General features: G+C 38.1%; 1 protein-coding gene across 18 annotated transcripts in view; it reads right to left on the bottom strand.

Moving 5' to 3' along the window:
- The window catches only part of LOC114293858 (uncharacterized), a 72,318-nt gene extending 46,781 nt beyond the window's left edge, over positions 1–25,537 (bottom strand). For 7 of the 18 annotated variants that reach the window (XR_014340058.1, XR_014340060.1, XR_014340059.1 and 4 more), the window contains exons 1-6: positions 25,179–25,537; positions 24,366–24,551; positions 24,211–24,269; positions 2,776–2,841; positions 2,567–2,674; positions 1,296–1,362 (exon numbers count right to left, since the gene is read on the bottom strand). Coding sequence is in view for 15 of the 18 variants with exons in the window: in XM_082887203.1 (XP_082743329.1) it covers positions 1,296–1,362; positions 2,567–2,674; positions 2,776–2,841; positions 24,211–24,269; positions 24,366–24,551; positions 25,179–25,217 (525 nt within the window). In the remaining 3 variants the exon portion in view is untranslated. Of the gene's footprint in view, positions 1–1,295; positions 1,363–2,566; positions 2,675–2,775; positions 2,842–23,761; positions 24,270–24,365; positions 24,552–25,178 lie in introns of all 18 variants that reach the window. The other 11 variants (XM_082887205.1, XM_082887209.1, XM_082887206.1 and 8 more) reach the window with 6 other exon arrangements.
- Between the last annotated feature and the right edge of the window lie 748 nt (positions 25,538–26,285).

Here is a 26,285-nt window from a genome sequence, read left to right as displayed (position 1 = left end):
CAAAGGTTCTCTCCACACATATAGAACCATAACAGGATGTCATTTTAGCATCACTTTGTATCTATATGCATGCCGCCTCTACTTATTAAACCCAAATTGTCAAATTTGGGTTTTTGCATTGAAAAGAGGGTTAATGTTGTGACCTCTGCAAAGGAAATTTTTATCTTTTTAGAGATGGAGAGAAATTTACAAAGTGAAAGAGAAGTTGAGTATGTAGATATCTGTAACAGAGAACACCAAAGTCATTGAAAAATAATAAAATAATAAAAAAACAAACAAACAAAAGGGAAAAAAAAAAAGAACACCAAAGATTGTGCCTCCTCCTCTCTCTCTCTCTCTAAACACACATCCACAAAACATAATAAAGTCTAACACAAAAATTCTTAATTTAATTTTTTTATGTAATCGTTATTTGATTTTTTGACGTTGCTCTTTTTGGTAGCTTTTAAAAGAAAAGAATATAGAGTTGTAAATCACAAACTTTTCACTTTGCGAGACATGGGACAACAGGAACCACTACACAACTTTGCAAAAACTTTAATCACTTGGAAAAGTTGAAGATGGTTTTTCAGTTGATAGAAATCAAGACAGCAAAACTCTGATATTCAAAGCCATCCTTTGGATTTTCATTACATCAATTTTATCAACAATCAAACAGGTTTTAAATCTGATCCTTATTTAAAAAGGTCCACTACAACCATTGAGCTTATCTAAAAGAGTTGGGCAAGTTAATGGAAATTCAAAGCAGCATGAAGAAACACTTCTGTGAAGGAGCTTGTCCCCAACTCACAAAGATTAAATATTCATGCTCTCTCAAAGATTCAAACTAGAAATGAAACTTCCAACATAAAAATGTCCTAGAGGGCACCTAGCCATTTTTTCTCACAATTCATTCCCTGGATGATTTTACCCCCTCCACTTCCCCTCCCCAAAGTTCATCACCTCCAATATAAATAAATTAATATTGAAAAAGAAAGAAAGAAATTCATGTTTCGGGCACATCAATTGCCCCTGTATGAGAAAAGAACTATTCTTCAAAAAATTGTCTATGTAACAGGTTCAGAGCTGAGAGAATAGAAAGTCTACGCACCATCTACTAATTGGACTAAACATCTGGAGAACAACTACAACAACAATATGACAAACAATCCTGTAAAGGACCAACCAAATTTGTTTACTTTATAAGGCACCCAGGAAAGCAAATCCCAATAAAGAACAAGAGATAAGAAAATTAGCGAAAGCCAAGCATTTTTTAAATGCAAACAAGCAACCAAGAAAAGACCAAGACCACATACCTTTCCCGTTCCAGGAGGGCCAAAGAGTAGAATACCTTTCCATGGTGATAGAAGACCAGTGAAGTACCTAGCACAAAAACAAAAATGAGCTTGACCAATAAAGTAAATACTTCAAAGGTGTATCCTATATCGATTCAGATGCTACCACTTCACTTCTTCGAAACCTATGAAGCATAGGTACTTCAACAAACATATCATACCCGTACCAAGTACTGGTACTTTGCATGGTTACTTCTAAATGCATACCAGGCATACAAAGCACATACCAAATTTTTCCTTCTTAATATTTGTTGTATTGTAGAGGTGCTTAGTATATACTGAAGCCGTATTTTCTTCTATACAAAGATGAATTTTTTTTTTTTTTCAACAGCAATAACAATGATTATATTAATCAAGTAAAAGAGAAGTGAGGACAAGGAATCCTCTTATACGGCAAAAGGAAAAGAAAGTCACTATTAAACATGTCAAAGAAAGAAAACTAAGACTAACAAACTGCTCCCCAATCTGTAGAAATCAAAAAAATTGGGACCCTTTTAAATGGAGGAGAAACATATGCCCAGAACGAAGCCAAATGACATGATTTGTCCCATAATGCATCAACCTCCGCCCCCTGTCTTCAAATATCCATCCATTTCTTTCTAACCAAATAGTCCAAAAGATAGCACAGACAACACAATGCCACAAAGTTTTGGCTTTCTTATTGCCACCAAAATCCCAAAAATCAATTAAGAGTGTATGCAAACGAGCATCTGAAGCCACACATAGTGAGTCAGAGTCACTCAAACAAGAAAGACAAAGCCATAAACTGAAAGCCACTGGGCAATGTAGAAATACATGATTCATTGATTCCTCATATCTCCTACACATGATGCACCATTGAGAACAAAGAAAGTGATTAGGTCTCCTCTTTTTCAAAATTATCATTGGTCATAATGCTTCTATGCACCAAACACCACCTAAAAAACTTCATTTTAAAAGGTAAATTGTTTTGTGTAATGGAAAGAAAGGAACTTCAGACTTATCAGTGACGCTATGATTGTTTTGTGAGATGAAGTTAGTTTCCCTGGCCCCTTTTTTCTTATGTTTAGCATGATTTTAAAATTTAGCTTTTGTTTATAAGTTATTTAATATATTAACATTTAATTTTGGTTTATACCTTAATTGTTGGTTGGATCTTAACCAACAAAACGATTAAACCAATTTTTGCATTACTATTAAAAATAAATAAATATTTTTTTACCAGTGTTTAGGTGTTCACTAACAAGACCTACTTGGGATATTTTATTGGCATGACAACTGCTTCTTTAAGTAGCTGTTTAGCATTCTCTAATCCTTTTATGCTTTCCCACTTCACATCTGGATTTCCCCGAATAATATCCCTGCATAGAAAACAGAATACATGAACATGAATACTTACAATGCTTCCAGTCTTCTTCATAAACCAAGGCAGACGGCCAACTCCCAAGTGTTAGAAATTTACCTACTTAAACTCTCTGCTAATGTATGCATTTCTGCAGATTCAAAAGCAGGAAGCAGATTTTTCTGCCTGAAAAAAGAAAATCAAATATCAGCAGATTCCCATAGAAGACAATGCTCCTGCAGTTAATCACAACTTGAACAAATGAGCATAGCATTTCATATTCTCTCATTAGCTAGTAAGCATACAGTTAAGTCTACTCTAAACTCAATTGAATCATTTATCCATACCAATAAGATTAAGGATCCCAAGACTGCTGAGTAAAAATTTGAAAATTAAACACTAATATATTAAATAAATAAAAAATTTCACTTATTGACATTACCAGGGCTTTGAATATCGAATGTTTCATATTGTGTCACCCATTACTGTTGGAAATTTGTGTTAATGCATATAATTAGATAGTGGCATGTATAGAATATGATAGTGGTGTTGGTGGTAGATAGTGGCATGTATAGAATATGATAGTGGTGTTGGTGGTAGATAGTGACATGTATATAATATGATAGTGGTAGATAGTGGTAATATATAATATGTAAGTGGCATATAATGGGTTATAATGATGTTTGTAATATCTCCTATATAAGGAGTGTCATTTGGTCTTGTAAAATAAGAAGTTTTGGCATGTATAGAATATGATAGTGGTGTTGGTGGTAGATAGTGGCATGTATAGAATATGATAGTGGTGTTGGTGGTAGATAGTGACATGTATATAATATGATAGTGGTAGATAGTGGTAATATATAATATGTAAGTGGCATATAATGGGTTATAATGATGTTTGTAATATCTCCTATATAAGGAGTGTCATTTGGTCTTGTAAAATAAGAAGTTTTGAATATAACAGAAATATATTCCTTCTTCCTCATATTTTCGGAGTTCTTCTTCCTCATATTTTCGGAGTATTACATATCGGGATTTTGGACTTCTGATATTGTTATTCATTGGCATATTGGCCGATCCTGTCCAATATTGGTTAATATATGATTGTATCATCGATACAAATACAAATCCTGATACCATTATTTAAAACCATGGACATTACTGACTTGTTTGCTGCTCTACTATGCTACTCCATTTAGCATTTTAATGAATGTATTTGTTTTCTTCATTTGCCAGTTGACATCTATAGGCAACAACGTCACTGCAATGGATAATGTAAGGTATTATTTACCATATAATCTTTTATTCTAGTTAATCAAAGTGATTGTTTTCTTCATTTGCCAGTTGACATCTGCTGGAAATTGTGTTCATGCATATAATATGATAGTGGTGTTGGTGGTAGATAGTGGCATGTATAGAATATGATAGTGGTGTTGGTGGTAGATAGTGGTATGTATAGAATATGATAGTGGTGTTGGTTGTAGATAGTGGCATGCATAGAATATGATAGTGGTGTTGGTGGTAGATAGTGGCATGTATATAATATGATAGTGGTAGATAGTGGTAATATATAATATGTAAGTGGCATATAATGGGTTATGATGATGTTTGTAATATCTCCTATATAAGGAGTGTCATTTGGTCTTGTAAGATAAGAAGTTTTGAATATAACAGAAATATATTCCTTCTTCCTCATATTTTCGGAGTTCTTCTTCTTCATATTTTCTAAGTTGGTATCAGAGCAACAAAAAACACAGCAGCCCTAAAACCGTCATAGACATGTCGGAAGTCACGTCCGGAACCACTTCAACCCCTGCCGCTGCCATTCCGGTGAAAACGTCCAACTCTCACTCTGTCCAAATCACCACCATCCGCCTAAATGGTGATAATTTTCTCCGCTGGTCACAATCTGTCCGGATGTATATCCGTGGGCAAGGAAAGATCGGTTACATCACTGGTGACAAGAAGGCTCCTGCTGTTAATGATCCGCTGTTCGACAATTGGGACGCTGAAAACTCCATGGTTATGACATGGTTGGTCAATTCCATGGAGGAGGATATAAGCTCTAATTACATGTGCTATACTACTGCACAAGAATTGTGGGATAATGTTAGTCAGATGTATTCTGACTTAGGAAATCAATCTCAAGTTTTCGAATTAACTTTGAAGTTGGGAGAGATTCGTCAAGGAGATGATTCTGTCACCAAATATTTCAATTCGTTGAAAAGGTTGTGGCAGGATCTTGACATCTTCAACACATACGAATGGAAATCGGTTGACGACTGCAACCACCACAAGAAAACTGTGGAAGACAGCCGTATTTACAAGTTTCTTGCCGGCCTCAACATTGAGTTCGATGAAGTGCGAGGAAGAATTATTGGCAGACCTCCTCTCCCATCCATTGGCGAAGTATTTGCCGAAGTCAGAAGGGAAGAGAGCCGAAGGAGCGTCATGCTTAAGAAAAAAGGTAATGGTGAATCAATTGAAATTTCTGCATTCATTAGCGATGCTGCGGCCAACAAGGCTGCAAATTACCAGCGCAGGTTTGATGATAAGCCACGGGTCTGGTGTGATTTTTGCAACAAGCCTCGCCATACACGCGAAACGTGTTGGAAGATTCATGGCAAACCTGTCAACTGGAAAAGCAGCAAACAAGGAGAGAAGAATCGTGGCTTTCCTACCGCTAATGAAGCCGATTCAGGTCCCTTCAACAAAGAGCAGATTGATCAACTCTTAAAGCTGATAAAATCCAACTCCTCAACCGGTACTCCTAGTGTTTTGTTGGCACAAACAGGTAGAAATCCTAAAGCCTTCTCTTGCCTAAACTTCTCTCCGTGGATCATAGATTCCGGTGCCTCCGATCACATGACTAGTTTTTCCCATTTATTTAGTACCTATTTCCCTTGTTCTGGTCATGACAAAATCAGAATAGCCGATGGTAGTTTTTCACCTATTGCAGGAAAAGGATTTATTAAACTAACTGAGAAAATTAATCTCAATGCTGTTCTTCACGTCCCCAACTTAGCCTGTAACCTTTTGTCTGTCAGTAAACTATCTAAGGATTCTAATTGTCGTGTTACATTTTTTGAATCCCATTGTGAATTTCAGGACCAGAACTCGGGGATGATGATTGGGCGTGCTAGGATGCTTGAAGGTCTTTACTACTTTGATGAAGTACCTGTTAGTAATAAAAAAGCTCAGAGCTTTAATAGTACCAGTTCAATCTCTGTTCGAGAAAAAATAATGCTATGGCACTATAGGCTAGGACATCCTAGTTTTCTTTATCTGAAACATTTATTTCCAGAATTATTTAAAGGGATTGATTGTTCTTCTTTTCATTGTGAAAGTTGCATTTTTGCAAAATTTCATCGCTCTACTTATTTGCCAAAACCTTACCAGGCTTCAAAACCTTTTTATTTGATTCATAGTGATGTTTGGGGCCCTTCTAAAATCACTACTCTTTCTGGTAAAAGATGGTTTGTTACATTTATTGATGACCATACCCGCTTATGTTGGATTTATTTGATGAATAAAAAATCTGACGTGAAAAATTTATTCACAAATTTTTACAATATGATTGAAAACCAATTTCAAACCAAAATTGGTATTTTACATTCTGATAATGGAACAGAATATTTCAATGAGCAGTTGGGTGAGTTTTTGGAAAAAAATGGGATTTTTCATCAATCTACATGTCGGGATACCCCTCAACAAAATGGCATTGCAGAACGAAAAAATAAACATCTACTTGAAGTAGCACGTGCTATAATGTTTTACATGCATGTTCCTAAATATTTATGGGGTGAAGCAATTTTAACAGCCTCTTATTTGATAAACAGGATGCCTACAAAGGTGTTAACATACAAAACACCTTTTGATTGTCTCAAAACTTTTTTTCCTGACACGAGGTTGTTTTCTGATTTACCCGCCAAAGTTTTTGGATGTACTGCCTATGTTCATGTTCCTAGTCAATTTCGTTCAAAACTTGACCCCCGTGCTATAAAATGTGTTTTTTTGGGTTATTCCTCAAACAAAAAGGGGTATAAGTGAAGCTTGGGTAACCAGCTTGGGGAATGATAGAATATCACCCCCTATTTATAAAAGATGATTAGGGTTTACAAGAAATGCAATTTACAAGATGATCCCTGAGTGCTATCCCTGAGTGCTGATTACAGTGATTACAGACAGACCCTAGTGTGCCTTTCGGCGAATACAAAATGCTATCACTTAATATAATATGCTAACACTCCCCCTCAAGCTGGTGCGAAGATATCTATCATGCCCAGCTTGCCTACGATGTCATGAAATGGTTTATTCCCAATTCCCTTGGTGAGAATGTCAGCAAGTTGTTCACCTGACTGGACAAAGGGAGTACAAATGATACCACTAGTGAGTTTCTCCTTAATGAAGTGGCGATCAATCTCAACATGTTTTGTCCTGTCATGTTGAACTGGATTGTGAGCGATGTTGATGGCGGCCTTATTGTCACAGTATAACCGCATGGAGTCCGTCTGATCAATACCTAGATCATGCAACAATAATTTGATCCACAAAAGTTCACACACACCTTGTGCCATAGCTCTAAACTCAGCTTCTGCGCTTGACCTGGCAACCACATTCTGTTTCTTACTCCTCCAAGTAACTAGGTTGCCGCCAACAAAAGTGCAATACCCTGAAGTTGATCTCCTATCAGTTACTGACCCAGCCCAGTCAGCATCTGTATAGGCTTCTACACGAAGATGATCATACTTTGAAAAATACAGACCCTTACCAGGAGCAGACTTCAAATACCTCAAGATTCTCATGACAGCCTCAAGGTGAATCTGATGAGGAGCATGCATAAACTGACTAACTATACTGACAGCAACAGCAATATCAGGACGGGAGTGAGAGAGGTAAATGAGCTTTCCCACTAATCGTTGATAGCTCCCCTTATCCACAACTTCTCCTCCTTCATTATCCCCTAATTTCTGATTGGGTTCCAGGGGGGTGGCACATGCCTTGCAACCAAGCATCCCAGTTTCCTTCAACAGGTCAAGCACATATTTTCTCTGTGAAATAAATATCCCATCCTTAGAGCGAGCAACTTCAATGCCCAGAAAATACTTCAAGCTGCCCAAGTCTTTGATTTCAAACTCTTTAGCTAAATATTTCTTCAACAGAGGTATTTCCCCACTATCATTGCCTGTAAGAACTATGTCATCTACATAAACAATAAGTGCTGTAGTCTTACCGTGTGAGGAATGTTTCACAAACAATGTGTGATCTGCCTGACTTTGTTTGAAGCCATATTTAATCATAGCCTGAGTGAATCTCTCAAACCAAGCCCTTGGAGACTGTTTGAGACCATATAATGACTTCCGAAGTTTGCATACTTTGCCTTCTGTTTGATGATCCTCAAAACCCGGAGGAATGTCCATATATACTTCTTCTTCGAGGTCACCATGGAGAAAAGCATTCTTGACATCAAACTGATAAAGCGGCCAATCTAGATTAGCTGCTAGAGAGAGAAGTATTCTGACTGAATTCATTTTAGCCACGGGTGCGAAGGTCTCCTGATAATCAATGCCATATGTCTGAGTAAACCCTTTTGCCACAAGTCTTGCCTTGTAACGCTCAATAGACCCATCTGCTTTGTGTTTCACAGTATATACCCATTTACATCCCACAGGTCGTTTGCCCGGAGGTAACTCAGTTAATTCCCAAGTGCCATTCTTCCTAAGTGCTTTCATTTCCTCAATCATGGCTAGTTTCCATTCAGAGGTAGCAAGAGCATCCTGAAAATGGTTAGGAATGCTAACAGAGGAAATATTGGACACAAACGCTCTATATGAGGATGACAAATGAGAGTATGATACAAACTGTGAGATAGGATGTTGAGTACAAGATCTCACACCCTTCCTCTTGGCAATAGGAACATCAAGATCAATGGACTCGAGAGATTCAAAATTACCTCGACTCTCATCAGAAGCAGGCGATGGCAGTGGGGTAGCAGAAACGGTCCCGTGTATCCAGTTAACTTGTTTTCTGTCTATGTCCCGGACATAAACATGCCCGTCCGTATTCTTGGTGACAGTGGGTTCTATAGTCCTAGTAGAAGAGGGGGGTTCAAGAACAACTGGTTCCACCATAGGAAGCACAGTAGTAGAGGGTGGTGCAAGAACAACTGGTTCCACCATAGGAGGCACAGGACTCACTTCACACCAAGGCTCCCCCGGAAATGAGGACGGTGACACCGGAGAGGACAAGAAATAGGACTGGGATTCAAAGAAAGTGACATCCATGGACACAAACCACTTACGAGACGAAGGGTGGTAACATTTATACCCCTTTTGAGTAGGAGAGTAACCAAGGAAAACACACTTGAGGGAGCGAGGGTCCAACTTACCTCGAGAGGGAGAGTGATTGTGGACAAAACAGACACAACCAAATATTTTAGGAGGAATAGAAAACAAGGACTGAGAACCGAGGAGGACGTGAAGCGGAGCCTGTTTGGCCAAGACCTGGGTAGGGAGACGATTAATAAGATGGGCAGCGGTGAGAACAGCGTCGCCCCAATAGGGTCGAGGCACATGCATAAAAAAACACATGCACCGAGCCATGTCAAGAAGATGCCGATTTTTGCGTTCGGCCACCCCATTCTGTTGAGGGGTATTTGGGCAAGAGGTCTGATGGATAATGCCATGAGTAGAGAAATATTGTCCTAACCCAGAATCGATGTATTCCCCGCCATTATCAGAACGAAAGATTTTGATAGTGGCCCCAAACTGAGTACAAATCATCTTATGAAAAGTGCGAAACACAGAGAAAACCTCACTTTTATCTTTCATGAGATACACCCAAGTAGCACGAGAAAAATCATCAATAAATGTAACAAACCAGCGATGACCTTTCACAGACAGAACACGAGAGGGACCCCAAACATCAGAATGTATTAATGAAAAAGGAACAAAACTTTTATTCAAACTGGGAGCAAAAGAAGCTCTATGTTGTTTTCCAAGTTGACAAGACTCACAAAGAAAGTCAGACACATGATGATTTGCGAAACTAGAAGGAAATAAATGCTTAAGTAAATGAAAGGAGGGATGCCCAAGACGCCGATGCCATAGCCATACATCAGCGGGGGTAGTAGAAGACGTGGTGGAAGAATAAGCAAGTTTGTCCGGTTGATCTAGGAAGTAGAGACCATTTGCTGCACTACCACTGCCAATCGTCCTCCCCGTGACAAGGTCCTGAAAAAGACAATGATCAGGAAAAAACGTCACACGACAATTCAAATCCTGGGTAAGACGACTTAAGGATAATAGATTAACAGAAAACTTGGGGACATGGAGAACAGAAGATAGATGTATGGTAGGAGTGACTTGGACTAAACCTTTGCCAGAAATGGAAGAAACAGTTCCATCGGCAATCCTAACTTTGTCCTGACCTGAAGAGGGCTTATAGACAGAGAAAAGATCAGCGGAGCCAGACATATGATCTGAGGCACCAGAATCAATAATCCAAGGCAAAGATGTATGACACAGAAAAGCACAAGGAGAAGATGCTAAGTTACCTGAGCGGGCAAAGGACGAGGAAGCGGTACTGAGAGCAGTAGAAGATCGGCGGTCCAACAATTGGCGCAAAGCATCCTCCAGCTCAGTATCAGAAGCTTGGGTAACAGAAGTAGAAGTAGTATCAAGGGTATCAACGGCACTAGACTGATGAGCCCGGGAATAGGAACCACGTCCCCTAGATGGACCTGACCGACCTCCTCGAGAACCAGACCTATCACTGCGACCCCCGGAGGGAGTCCCATGAAGCTTCCAACACGTCTCACGAGTATGCCGCGGCTTCTTGCAATAATCACAAAAGACAGACTCCTTAGCAGCAGACGGATGAGGCAGGCTGAGGCCATCTCGAGGAGTAGACAGTAATGCGGAACGGTCAGTAGAGACAGGGGACATCATAGCAGACCGGCGACTCTCCTCATTTTGTACATAGGAAAATGCCTCCTGAAGTGAAGGAAGAGTATCCATACTCAGAACCCGACCCCTAACTGGATCATACTCCACATTTAGGCCGGCCAAAAATTTAAAGACCCGTTCCCGTGCGATGAACTTCTTGTACCCGATAGAATCAGTAGGGCAAACGGGCTTATAGTCTTCCAGGTGATCAAGGCGTTTCCAGCCGTTGGTGAGGAAAGTGAAGTACTGAAGAACAGTTTGCTCCCCCTGAAGTGTGCTCTCAATAGAGCGGCGCAACTCAAATGCCTGTGAAAAATTCCCTTTGCGGGAATAGGTAACAGCCACAGCCTCCCAAACATCCTGGGCAGTCTCCATAGACAAGTAGCCCTCACCAAGTTCTGGAACCATCGAATGGATAAGCCAACTCATAATTAAAGAGTTGGTAATCTCCCATTGTTCATAACTTGAGTCAGTGGTACTAGGGGCCTGTATCCTGCCATCAACATATCCCATCTTCCCTCTGCTCTTCAAAAACATAGTCAAACTTTGGGACCATGCTAGGTAGTTCTGACCATTAAATAGAGAGGTGGTGATTTTCAGACTAGGGTTGGGATTCTCAATCATGGCAGTAGGTAGAATGGGACTCTCACTCTTTGATGTTTGAGAAGAAGGAGACACACTGGTGGAGTCTGTCATGGATACAATACTACCGAACCCGCAACACAACTAGGGGTAATCACAAACCTGGAAGGTGGTAGTGATATAACAGGCACAATGACCACTATAAAGATATAACAAAATTAAGAAACCATTTTTTTTTTTTTTTTTTTTTTTTTTTTTTTTTGATTAATTTATGTAGATATCAGGATATATACATATATTTATATATAAATATATATATATCAGGCTATTTATATATATATATATATCAGGCTATTTATATATATATATATCTATATATTTATACATAGACTAGAGTTGGAGAGTATACCACGGTGAGGACGACGAGGGACGACGACGACAGAGCTGACGGAGACGAAGAGGGCGACGAGTGACGGAGACGACAGAGCTGAGGAGACGAAGACGAGCTGAGGACCTGAGGAGATCGGCGAAGCAGGAGATCAACGAAGACGAAGCAGATGATCCAATCGGCTGATGAAGACGAAGCGGCTGATGAAGACGATGGCTGAAGATCGACGAAGCAGATGATCCAACTAGGTACGGTTTTGAACCCTAACCCTAGAGCTCTGCTCTGATACCATGAAGCTTGGGTAACCAGCTTGGGGAATGATAGAATATCACCCCCTATTTATAAAAGATGATTAGGGTTTACAAGAAATGCAATTTACAAGATGATCCCTGAGTGCTATCCCTGAGTGCTGATTACAGTGATTACAGACAGACCCTAGTGTGCCTTTCGGCGAATACAAAATGCTATCACTTAATATAATATGCTAACAATAAGTGCTTCGATCCTCAAAACAAGAAATTTCATGTGAGTATGGATGTGTCATTTGTGGAAACAAAATCCTATTTCCCCAACACTTCTCTTCAGGGGGAGACAAGTGGAGTAGAAGACCGTTTTTGGGATATTTCTATCCCGCTCCCCAATGTCATTTATCCTACACAAAAACCACATCTGTCTGATAATGATCACTTAGGAGAACCAAGTTCTATGGTGCCTAGTCAAGAAGATTCTTGTTTAGGGGGAGAAGTACTACAAAATGATCTAAATCCTGAGCTTCAGGTTTATACTAGGAAGCGATTTCATCTGAGGAATAATGACCCGAACGTCCATCCTAATGACCCGAATGTCCACCCGAGTTCTGACATTAAAAATGCATTTCTCAATGGTGATCTTGAAGAGGAGGTGTTCATGAGCCTACCGCCGGGATTTGAGCAGAGACTTGGAAGTGACAGAGTATGCAGATTGAACAAGTCATTATACGGACTCAAACAATCACCAAGAGCGTGGTTTGAACGCTTTGGGAAGGCAGTTATCAGTTGTGGCTTCTCGCAGAGTCAAGCAGATCACACAATATTTTATAAACATTCAAAAAACAGTAAAATTGCAATTTTGATTGTTTATGTTGATGACATCATTTTAACTGGTAATGATGAAGCAGAGTTAGCAGCCCTCAAAGAGAAACTCGCAAAAGAATTTCACATTAAGGATCTGGGAGCCCTCAAGTATTTCCTCGGAATGGAATTTGCAAGATCCAAGGAAGGTATATTCGTTAATCAGAGAAAATATGTTCTTGATCTCCTTGGAGAAACAGGTATGCTTGGTTGTAAGATGGCGGAGACTCCGATCGAGCCTAACTTGAAGTTACAAGCTGCTAAGGCTGAAGAAGTCAAAGAGAGAGAACAATATCAGCGACTTGTAGGGAAATTGATTTACTTGTCTCATACGCGGCCTGATATTGCCTTTGCAGTCAGCATGGTAAGTCAGTTCATGCACTCACCAGGGGCAGAGCACTTTGAGGCCGTTTATAAGATCTTAAGATATTTGAAAGGAACTCCAGGGAGAGGCTTACTATTCAAGAAACATGGACATCTTCAAGTTGAAGTATACACAGATGCAGACTGGGCAGGAAGTGTTACAGACAGGAGATCAACATCCGGATACTGCTCCTTTGTAGGTGGGAACCTAGTTACATGGCGGAGTAAAAAACAGAATGTGGTAGCTAGAAGTAGTGCAGAAGCAGAGTTCAGAGCTGTTGCCCATGGAATCTGTGAAGTAATGTGGATTAAAAGAATTCTTGAAGAATTAAAGCTTTCTCACCCGACACCTATGAAGGTCTATTGTGACAACAAAGCAGCTATATCTATAGCTCATAATCCAGTTCTACATGATCGCACAAAACATATAGAAGTGGATAAACATTTCATCAAGGAGAAAATCAATGCTGGCATAATCTGTATGACCTACCTTCCAACAGGTGAACAATTAGCTGATGTGCTAACGAAGGGACTACACAAGAAGCAATTTGATAAGCTGACTAGCAAGCTGGCTATGGAAGATATCTTCAAACCAGCTTGAGGGGGAGTGCTGGAAATTGTGTTCATGCATATAATATGATAGTGGTGTTGGTGGTAGATAGTGGCATGTATAGAATATGATAGTGGTGTTGGTGGTAGATAGTGGTATGTATAGAATATGATAGTGGTGTTGGTTGTAGATAGTGGCATGCATAGAATATGATAGTGGTGTTGGTGGTAGATAGTGGCATGTATATAATATGATAGTGGTAGATAGTGGTAATATATAATATGTAAGTGGCATATAATGGGTTATGATGATGTTTGTAATATCTCCTATATAAGGAGTGTCATTTGGTCTTGTAAGATAAGAAGTTTTGAATATAACAGAAATATATTCCTTCTTCCTCATATTTTCGGAGTTCTTCTTCTTCATATTTTCTAAGTACATCTATAAGCAAACTCACTACAATGTATAATGTAAAGTATTATTTACCATATAGTCTTTTATTCTAGTTACTCAAAGTGATAGTAAATCAAAATTAAGGACTTCTATCTGACTTTATTAAAACTTGCCATTCTCTATAACTCATTACATCCTCACAGATCTTAACAAGCACTTAATAAACATAATATGCACATTCATTTTTTCCTAATCTACAGAGTGAGCAGAAAGACACTTCATAACAGTAAAGCTTAAGAAACGTTATAAACAAAAAATCTTGTTTACGCAATCCAAAAGTTCTGTTAAAATAACACTAAAGAGGCTCAGTATCAGCCAGAGCATGCTCAGACATTCCTCCTATAAGGATATAACAAGAAATAACTAAATAAGAAACAACTACCAATAATAAAAGCTTTGCAAAAAATTCTAATACATAGCAGCAACATTATTCATCACTATTCAACTTAACCTCTATAGGCCACAACTGCCGTGAGAAAGTCGATCGCATGCATGGCAACTCACACAACCCACAAATGTAACACAATGGTGGCTATGAGTTCCTACAGTAGGTGACAACCCCTCCTCAGAACATGAATGAGAAGTCCTTTTTTCTTACACCCAATCCTTTGCAGTCATTGTCACAATTTTTCTCCAAATCCTTTAAACCACAATTTTCACTTGAATGAAATCTAGAAATCAAGAGTTCATCTGTCATCTAAGTTTGGAACACCAATATCATCCCAAAGCTTAGATTAGGTCACCGTTTTTATCTAAATCTTTGTATTTTATAGACCCAATAAGAGGGGTTGCTTACAATTTTCTCTTATAAGCAAAATTATATTAGCAAAAATGCCTAAAGGGGATGAACCCTTTACACTCAAAAGGCCAAAGCCTGTGTGCCATACATCCACAGGCATATACAAGCCACCTATAAACTTTGCAAAAGACAAAATAGACAAAGAACAATCCTATCTTAACCAAAAAATAAATAAAATTTGAGAAAGGAACAAAGATCCTTTTAGACTATTTAAAGGCAACTGAGGAGCCTCAAAAATCCTACCATGCTCTCTCCAAACTGCTAACAAGACACATAGTCGTGTCTGCTAATTTTTCCTTTCTGACATCTTTGGGAAACAAGAACTCCAACACGCAAGAAGCTTAGTGTGACGACCCTCATGTACATATTTATTTTTATATATTATTTTATTGAGCATAATTGCAAGATTATGTGTTTAATTTGTGTCTAACTGTTTGCTTAAGAAATATCTGTTAGAGTACCGGCATAGAATTCGAAATTGAAAACTCAAACGGATTCAGAAACCAAAATTGATTAGTTCAATAGGCTAATTGAAATATTTAGGATCATATGGAAAATTTAATGAAAATTTGATTTGGATCAAAATAATTAGAATAAATCAATTAAAAATGATTAGGATTAATTAGGCTTAAGTTAGATTAATTAACCTTAAGCCCACTTAATAAACTTAATCTACTTATATATATATATGCCTTAAACATGCTTTGAGCTCATTTTTATGAAGAGTGTGGCTGAGATTGTAAACAGAGAGGGAAGCCAACTTCTAGACAGAGAGAAGAAGAGAAATTGTAGAGATTGAAGAAGAATTGAGAAGATTTAGCTAACACACCTTCAATTTAAGCTCTAGGTAAGATTATCACCCATAATTCTTGTACATAATCCATGTAAAAGTTGAATTCATGTAGCTTGTAGGATCATTTGCACGAAATTTGGAAAAAGATGCTAGAATCACTTGAATTCTTGTAGGATTGAGTTGAAATTGGACCATACATGCATAATTCATCATCTTTAAGTTTGATTTTCTAAAAATTCATACATGCATGGAGTTTATAATGTAAGTTTTAGAGAAGAGAGAAAGATAGGGAATGAGTTAGACCTCATCCCTTTTTATATTGATAATAATAAGTACTTACAAGAGTGCCACAAGGTATAAATTATGGGTCAGCCCATTACACCAGTCAATATCAATCAAGGGAAAATAAAATCAAATAAGAATAAAATTTAAGTAATACTATTTCCTATTCTAACACTCCCCCTCAAGCTGGTACGAAGATATCTCGCATGCCCAGCTTGTTGAGAATGCCATGAAATGGTTTGCTTCCTATTCCCTTGGTGAGAACATCTGTTAGTTGGTCTCCAGTCTTCACAAATGGAGTATATATGGTGCTGCTAGTGAACTTTTCCTTGATGAACTGCCTATCAATCTCCACATGCTTGGTTCTATCCAAAGTTCTGATAAGCGGTTGTGGTCGCCGTAACGGTGGCAGTGGCGCGGTTGAGGTTATGGGGTGTAAAGGCCGTGGCGTAACGGTTGCGGTAACCGGAACCATGAATATTTTTATTTTTCACACAATTTGAAAAAAACTTACCGATACGTATATTTTTTTTCCATGATCATATTTATTGGGTTTAAAATAAATATTGATTAATTTTTGTAAATTTTTAAGTATGATCCAATATATTTCATATTTTTAAATCACTATAAACTGGGTTTTTTACATTTTATTTTAATAATTAATGACTTTATATTATACAAAAAATCAATCACTAACTATTATATATAAGATAAATAATGACAAAAGTAAGAAAATAAATAAGAGCCTAAATATATATATATACATATTTTAACCAAGCCAAATAGATAATGACCACACTTAGGCCAAGTTTGGCATGTCTTGAAAAAGACAAAAAGTCAAAAAGTCACTATCTTATTTAAGTCACATCATCTTATTTAAGTCACATCATCTCTCTTACACATCACTTCAAACCCAACCCATATTTCATAAAAAGTCAAAAAGTGCACTTATTTGGATCATCCCAAACAACCCCTTATTATTATTATTATTATTATTATTATTATTATTATTATTATTATTATTATTATAGACACACACAAACAAAATGGTTAAGTGATAGCAGCTAAATAGAATAACATAGGTCTTATAGTTTCAACAAATCAATAACATGTTCTTCATCTTCCCTCTTATCTATCTCTCTCTATCTCTTGCTCATCTATCTTCTCTCTTTATCTTCCCTTTTCTCTCTATCCATCTTCCCACATTTGCAAGTTTTTTTTTTTTTGTGTTTTTTCGAAAGAAGCAGTTCGGAACTGTTACGTAATGGTGCGTAACAAGCCGTTACGATTGTTACAGCACCGTTACGACCACTACAGCAAAAACATGGGTTGTCGACTAGTCGACTAGGTCTGTCGAGATACCCCTCTGTCAGCTAGGGCTATCGGATGACTCGGCAAGGCTGGGACAGCCGGCAGGAGGGAGCGATGAGGCCAGGAGGCCTGTCAAAGGAGACCAACGAGGCTGGACAGCTTGCGACAGTGAGCAATGAGGCTAGGATTGCCTCCGGCAGACGTTAGCAACGAGCGACTAGGCCAAGAGGCCCTTCGATGGCAGACGTTACACCTGTCAAAACTGAATGGGTGGCTGATGGATGGCTGTGTGGTGGAGGGATTTAGGTTTGTGGCTCTGATACTATGTAAGTTTTAGAGAAGAGAGAAAGATAGGGAATGAGTTAGACCTCATCCCCTTTTATATTGATAATAATGAGTAATTACAGGAGTGCCATAAGGTATACATTATGAGCCAGCCCATTACACCAGTCAACATCAATCAAGGGAAAATAAAATAAAATAAGAATAAAATATAAGTAGTACTATTTCCTATTCTAACATATACATGCTAACTTAAGGGATTCTTCATGTTTTTACACTCCTCATTTCATTCAATTATGTTTTGAAAGGAAAGAAGTTCAATTCATTACATGCAAGGCAAAAACATTGAGTTTTGAGCTTTGTTTGGAGAATTGAAAGAGAATTTGAGAATATGGTTCATAATTTCCATGAGTTGATGTTTTATAGAGAGTTTCTTCAAGTCCATATTAGTCATGCAAGCTTTGAACATGAGACACATTTTTTAACTTCAAATTGTAATCTGGAAAAGCCAGAATTCGCTCAGTTCGCTTGAGCGACGTATCCGTAGCTCAAGCGCAATTTGCATGCTTCCAGTATGTTTACAGACATTTGCAATTGGCTCGAGCGACCACGTGTGCGCTCAAGCGAACTCGACTTTGCATTGCACTTGACTCAAGCGACCAAGTGATGGCTCGAGCCTCTACTTTAACGCCTCCCAGTACTATTGCAGTCAGGCCACACTACTTGAGCGACCAAAGATGCGTTCGAGCAAAGACCCTGTTTTCAGCAATCTTTGGCAAACACTTATATGCGCATATTTGCATCTCTATACCCTTTTAAGCATTCTAAAGAATCATTTAGACATCCTTAATCATGGAATAAGCTAAAAACACACGTAAGAGAATTGAATTAAGATGCGATATTTGTTTTGTACGTGTGCTTCAATGTGTATCTTTGTTATGTATTTTGTGTAGGTGGTCATTCGAGGCCTAACAACTATGCTAGCCCACTGTGAGTAGTATCTTTGTAAAAATATGTTCAAATGTATTTTGAATTATCTCAAGAATGTTATTTTGAAATTCTATTTTGACTAAATGAATGATTGTCTCATTTGAAATATATTTGTGGTATCCTTTGGCGAAACCCTCGCCTGGAGAAACAATAACACGGCCCTTTGTTTGATAAGGCCCTTGCCTGGGGGAAATAATACCAAGGCCCTTCTCTATTTGATTACAGAGATCTCTGATGTTGACGAGTGGTCCCTTTGCTTAACCTAGATGGTCCCTTCGTTTAGACCCATGTGGTCCCTTTGTTGACCTTCATAGTCCTTTTGATATATGCCTTGGGCTCTTTGCTTTGTGCCATTGGATGACCATATATGAGTTATGATTTATGATTTATGAACTTTTGACATTATAAGTACCTAATTATGATTTGTTTTGAAATTCATAAGATATGATTTGTATTACACTAGACATCATTCATTTAACCTCTTTATATTGATATTACTCGTTGGGCTTTAACTCACCACTTTCACCTATATATATGTAGGAAAGCAAATGAAGCATCAAGAAGCTGCTTCTGGAGTGCCTCCGTGATGGGGCATACTTGGACTCGAGTGGAGCCAAGCCATGTCAACCTTTCATTTTATGTTGTTTTGTTTTTGTCATTTGGCAACTTGTTTTGAATGGATATTATGTATAAAGAGTATAACTTGATGTGATTTACTTATGTATCTATAAATGTATGCATGAAGTTTTAAGGTTTTAATACTTACGAATTTTGCATGTCTGCATCGCTTGATGGACGAAGTTATATTCCATTATTGCTTCCGCAAAGCCCAGTTTACTATTCTTAATTATTTGGTTTGTCTTTGAGGCCAAATAATCTGGGATTACTAGCCGGTCATAATCTAAACCTCTAGGGGCAAGTTTCGGTCCTGACACGTAGGCACCAATGATGGCATCACCCAAAACACATCAAAGAGTGAGCAAATTAGGTTCCACGGCCAAAGAACCCCTGCCTGCTTGCTTACAACACCACTATAATGTCTTGCGTCTCTTTCTAATGTTGTCAATAATCAAAATGGCCTCCAAATAAATTGTTCAAACAAAAACAACACGGTTAGAAGACAATGGGAAGCCCCACTATCTCATAAACCTAGTATAAGAAACAAACCAAAATCATGATTATCCTAGCCTCCCTAAAGAATCTTAGCGTCACAGCAAAAACCAAAGAAAGCCACGATGGACTGAACTTCCCAGTTCTCTTACCGATTCACCATCTTCAAACAAGAGAGACTCCCCAACAGCCACATTAGGGTCGACAACCAATCAAAACAAATATAAGAGCAATCCTTACGAAGTTTATGGTTTCACCACAAATCAAACCAAACTTTACCCTTCTCCCATGCCCCACCTTATATGGCACTCTCTTAGCACAGTCATCCCACACCCTCATGATGGTATTCCCCCATATCTTAAAAGCCAACAGCGTTGTCAGCAGACTAATAACCTAATCACTCTAAAACAACCTTCCACCAATGGCGACTCTAGGAATTTAAGTCAGTGGTGTCAATTGAAAGGAAAAAATATCTAACGAAAACAAAAAATATATATTGTATTTTATATTATAAAATATTTTAAAGAAAAAAATAAGCCAAGATTAATTTTTATGTAGGTTCAATGTCCCATTTGACAAAAACATAAAAGTTAGCTTTTAAAATTATGGAGTTTTATATTAATGCTTAAAATGCTTTGAATAAGTTGTAATGCTTTATTTGATTTATTGGAATGAGATAAAATGGAATGTAATGATCATTCATTTAGCTTCCTTATGGAATGATCATCCCCTTACAATAGTGAATAATTATTCCATTTGTAATGTAATTTTCATTAATTATTTAGTCAACCAAACATAGTAATGAATATTTTGATAGAATAATCATTCAATTTCCTCTATTCTAATAGTGTTTGGTACAATGTGATATGTTGAAATTGATTTGTAAATAATTAATAAGCCTAAAAATTTGTGGGTTCAAAGTCACTTTTTTAGTGAGGTCAGTTATGATAACACATTTCTAAAACAAAAATTATATGCAAAGTAAAATAAATTTTTTCTTCTATTGAGGGGGTTCAAGTGACACCACAAGCTATGCTGTGGCGTCGCCCCTGCCTTCCACCACTCTTCTCCATGCCCATAATTTATTGTTCTCCAAAGCAAACCTCTAGAATTACTTCCCTGACAGAGCTTTATTATACACCATCAGCCAACAAACACCCCAACCTCCCCTGCGGATGATAGGCAGCCACACTTTGTCCCAGTTTACCAAATAAATGGGGGATCGTTTGTGTTACGGTCCCACAGTCCCACATCAGTTGACAATGGATTCGGCCATGTGAATAAAAGCACTTTAGAACCCTCCTTTTGCATGCCAATTTACCCAAGGGTTTGTATCATTTGGTATCAAAGCCAGGCATCATGTCCAGAATGATATGGGGTGGAACCTATGCTAGTATGGGATCAAACACTACCAATTTTAGTATGGGAGCAACTAGGTTGTGTCTTTATGGTTCGAGCTATGAAGGGGCAACCTATAGATTGGATTATGACACATTAACATTGTATTTGGGCATATTACTATTGTGTTGAAATTGATAGAAGAATGAAGCCGCCAAAAGAAAAGGCCTACCATCAGGTCAATGTCGATGGAGTGTCATGCCATGGACGTCAACTACAAAGCATGGCCATGTGAATGATAAGAAGCATACTTTGTCCTAGATTTCCAAATAAAAGGGGGTTGTTCGTGTTACGATCCCACATCAATTAACAATGGGTTTGGCCATGTGGATATAAGCTCATGGGCCCGTTTCCTTTGCATGCGAGTTTTCGATGATGAGTTTTATTGAAAGGCTTGTATCATTTGGTATCAGAGCAAGCCACCACATTCAGAATGGGATCGAATGCAACCTATAGACTAGATTAAGACATATTAGTTTTGTATTTGGGCACAGTACTATCATGTTAAACACTAACAGTAGAGCGAAGCCGCCAAAAGAAAAAAGGCCTGCCATTAGGTCAGTGTTAATAGACTAGACCACCATGGACTTCGACTATGTAGCATGGTGGTATGTTACAATCTTACATCCATTAATAATTGGTTTATCTATGTGAATATAAGCTATTGGGCACCCTTTGTTTATAAATCGATTTTCAAGTGAGTTCTACCAAAGGGTTTGTATGAATTTTACTTTCAAATTAAACATATTCTTAGGCCTACTATATTTACTTTCGGCAGTTAAAACACATTCAGACACATTTTCCAGGTAACATCTAATATTGAAAAAATAAAACATATAAACATTGAAGTTTTTAATTTTTTCTATTGGTTTTTGAGACTTGTATATAATATAGTACTCGCAATAGATCACATCAAAATAAATGTTGTAAATCCTAAAGTAATAATATTGTTCACAAACTTTACAAGTAAGCATCTGTAAGAACAGATTTTAACTTCATGAACATGTTTTTTAATCCACAACTTCATGAACATATTTTCTTGGTTATATTTTGTTATTTCAATAATTTATCACTTAAAATTGCATGTCACGTGCTTCACACCCCCCCCCCCCCCCTACCTCCTTTTACTGGGAGAAAGAAGTAGCAACTGTAAGTGACTCAGAAAGCAATAGGAAGGATTCACTAGTCATGCTAAATTGCATTAACATGTTGAGTAATATTCACTAAGAGTAATTAAAAATGTTACTTTGTCGGAGCTTAAGGTTAGGGCAGTTTTATTGTAAATACAACATAAAAATTTTATTTCTTTACACAAAATTTCCTGACTTATTATAATATGAAGTCGCGTATCCATTTCATTATCTGTGTACCACCAAGTATGTCCATTAAAAATACATTCACATCACAACCACAATGCAACGACAACGTTAGTCGCAACCACAATTTAAAGCCACGAGTAGCACAGACATGGCATACAGGCACGCAAACATAGAGAGAGGAATCCTACTATAACAATGTTCTTTGGCTAAGGCTTCACATTAAGTTTCATTTTAAACGGTTTCTCTAAGTTAAATTCCATGAATAACATTATACAAATGAAGTTCTATCCATTCTTGGTTTACAAATTTTCGTCATATCCAAGCTAAGGTTAATAACTGAACAAGATTCTTCCAAGATAGCATTCTTTATGTGGGCAACAGCGTTAGATAGAATTCTTGCGATTGATATTCTTATTTGGCGACAGAAAATTTTGGTAAATTGGTGTAGTATTGTATGTGTGGCAAAGGATGCAGAGTTGGTTCCTCATCTGCTTCTTCATTGCTCTATGGCTTATCAGCTTTGGGTGCTAATTTTCTCTATGTTTGGTCATCAGGTTTGGGTGCAACATGGGACTATTCAGGAAGTACTTCATAGTTGGAGAGAGGTAGGGTTGGGAAGAGGCATAGGAAGGCGTGGACTGTAGCATCTCTGTGTTTGATGTGGATAATTTGGATGGAGCGTAACCAGCATATTTTTCAAGGCGTGGGCAAGATGGTGGTTCATATGAAGGCTCAATTTCTAATAATTTTGCTTAGCTGGGTGTCAGGAGTTGTATCTCTGGATTTGTTTACTTCTGTAGATTTTATAGATATTTTTGGGGCTTAGGTTTCGGTTTTGTTCTGATTTTTCCGATATAATCATTAGTATCATCTTGATACTCTTTCAGTAATAAAACTTTTATTTATGAAAAAAAAAGAAAAGAAAAGTTTTTAACAAACTTTAAAATATGATCAAAATAGAATCTGACCAGCTCAATCATTTCATGAGTGATCTTAATTAAACCTCCACCATGCTGATAACCAAGCTTAAACAGCTTGCTTTACCTTATAGTATACCTAATCCTCTCACTCACTGTTCTCTATCACATCTCCTAAACCGACAGCCGAGTTTGTCTCAGCACATCTAGCAGGCATGGAGCTTAATGAAGAAGAAATCAGTGCTAACTAGGCAAAGTTGTCTAAATATTTTCTTAATATTCGTAAGCTCCATTTGTTCTATATATATATATGTATATATTACGTAAATGAGGGATCAAACCAAAGAAAGTATGCATAATTATATCTCCGAGAGGCATAAAGTAAATTATTTCAATTTCCTATAAAAACATATAAAATGCAAAAATTTGTAATAGGCAGATATATAGATTTCAATAATCCATGACAGAAATTAATTAGAAACCCAACATCCAAAACAAAGCCACTATTTAGCACCTTGTACAGAAAGAACCGGACAGGAGTTTCTTTTTAACTGGGAAGAAGTATTAATTAAGGCAATCAAAAAAAGGGGCAGTCCTTCCACATTGCTGCTTTGCTCAATGAAGGAATAAACTGGCGAAGGGCACCAAAAGAGTTAAGTTTACGAAAGGAGTCACTAAGGCTGACTGCTACCAGAACCAATGATTGGAACATGAGATTTAGTCAGTAGATCTGTAATTTCAGCAAGTGCAATTTCAATTCTGTCGAACATAGTAGTTACAATGTACTCTTTGCCTAATTTTTTTTCCTAGCACGAATAATGCAACTTTTAACTCAAAAATTACAGGGTCTTTTATATTGCAGGAAATAGATTGAAGAAGCAGCAAAACATATACGTCTATAAGGAACACTTGCAGAAGCATTACAAAGAAGCCAGCTAATTCGAGCAGATCAAGGAACCGTACGGCTTTTCATCAAATCCGGCAGACGAAACCCCATTATAGTGTGTCGAGCTCCCATTATCCTGAAATCAAACAGTATGACATATATCAATTTTCCATTCCAAGTATTAAAAAAATACAAGTTACCAGCAGCAGTAGGCTAATCAACTGTACAGTACCTGACTCCGATACTGTTCATATATGGCCAATTCAGGTTTGTTCTTCACATTAACACTTCCATTAGATGCTACAGTGGAAGAATGCCCATTATATACCACTCGAGCAGTTTCACCATTCGCGGCTGCATCTGTTTCCTCAGGTGCTTTCTTTCTCCCAAACTTAACATCATAAAACATCTTAAAATCCTAAATATAGACAAAATACTCTACATGAATGCATAATACCAATTCAATCCTTCCATCAAAATTCACAATAATAAAATCGCAACAAGCACGAATTAGTTTCTCACTCGGATTCTAAGGCTTGGTTTGGCAATATACTACAATAACAAAAAAGTCAAAAAATACTGAAAAAATATATAAAAAAAAGTCAAATATTTTGAATTCCATTTATTTTTTTTCCCATTTTTTCATATCAAAAAATCCTCCCAAACTTACTAATTTTTTTCCCTCATATTTTAGCCAAACAGTTACGAAAATAGCCTATTCCCAAACCAACTCTAGCAAGGTGGCAAACAAAACAAAAGGAAAACAGAACAAACAGAAATTCGAACACTAACGTACTTCCGTTTTCTGAAAAATGGAGAACTTGCACAACAAGGATTAAATCTAGGATTCCAAATGTTTGAATTTCTTATGCCACATTTCCTAATCAACCAAACAAAAAAATGAAAACTAGAGAGAGATGATCGAAAGTGGAAGAGTAAAGTTATCGAGTGCCAACTAGAGAAAAGTTTGAAATTCAAAATTCAGATAACAATTTTCTCAGCAACCAAACAGGTGAATGAAACAAAGAAGGCCTAGAATTGGTACCTGGAAGGACCAGCGAGTGAGTGAAGGTTCGTCCGCCATTTCTGAAGCAAGTTTGGAGAAAAAAGAGAGATCTAGATATTTCTCTCTACCTCCTCTTTCTCTCTCTACAATCTATATATTTATATGTATATACATGTCTCTCTCTCACATATCTAAAGCTGTAATCTGGTGTTCGATCGTGGCGGTTCCGATTGCTCTGTATCGTAGAGCGAGACAGAGCACCTGAATGTGTGCACATTAGAATATGGCAAATGATTGATTCCAAAATTTTGCTGAGCTGTCGTGCAAACCAAGTCGACGGAGAAGAACATATCAGAAATAAATGTGGTTAGCGTTTTGGTTTGTTTTTGAGTCTTTTTGTAATATTTTCATTTTCATTTTATATTTATAAAAATTTTATAAATTGTTTTTTATTTATTTTTAAAAAATATAAATTGCAAATACATTTGTTAATTGATAAAATGTTTAAAAATATAAAAAAGAGTGAGAAACGGTAAGTGGTGGCGGAAGAGAGTAGTAGAAAGTGGTGACGGTGGGTGGTGGGTGGCCGGTGGGTGGGTGACGGGGGTGGGTGGAAGCAAGTGAGTGGTGGTAGTGGCAAGTGGGTGGCAGATGGTGGGTGGGTGGTGATGGTGGGTGGGTGGGTGACGGCGGTGGGTAGTGGGTGGTAACGAGTGGGTGGTGGTGGTGGTGGTGGTGGTGGTGGGTGGTGGGTGGTGGTGGCAAGTGGTGGTGGCAGGTGGGTGGCGGATGGCCAGTGGTGGTGGTGGTGGGTGAGTGGGTGACAGTGGCGGGTGGTGGGTGAGTGGGTGACGGTGGCGGGTGGTGGGTGGTAGCGAGTGGGTGGTGGTGGTGGTGGCAAGTGGGTGCCGGATGGCGGGTGGCGGTGGATGGTGGCGGGTAGGTAGTGGGTGGGTGACGGTGGCGGGTGGTAGCGAGTGGGTGGTAGGTGGTGGTGGCGGTGGCGGGTGGGTGGTCAGTGGTGGTGGTGGTGGTGGTAGGTGGTGACTGGTAGTGGTGGTGGGTGGCTGGTGGTAACGGGTAGTGGTGGCAAGTGGGTGGTGAGTGGTAGTGGCGGGTGGTGGATGGTAGTGACGGGCGGCAGGT

This window comes from Camellia sinensis, chromosome 9 (genome assembly GCF_055761805.1).
Source record: "Camellia sinensis isolate YWXY chromosome 9, ASM5576180v1, whole genome shotgun sequence".
Lineage (NCBI taxonomy): Eukaryota > Viridiplantae > Streptophyta > Magnoliopsida > Ericales > Theaceae > Camellia > Camellia sinensis.
Note: the sequence above shows the minus strand (reverse complement) of the source record. Positions and strands in the feature narration are given on the sequence as shown.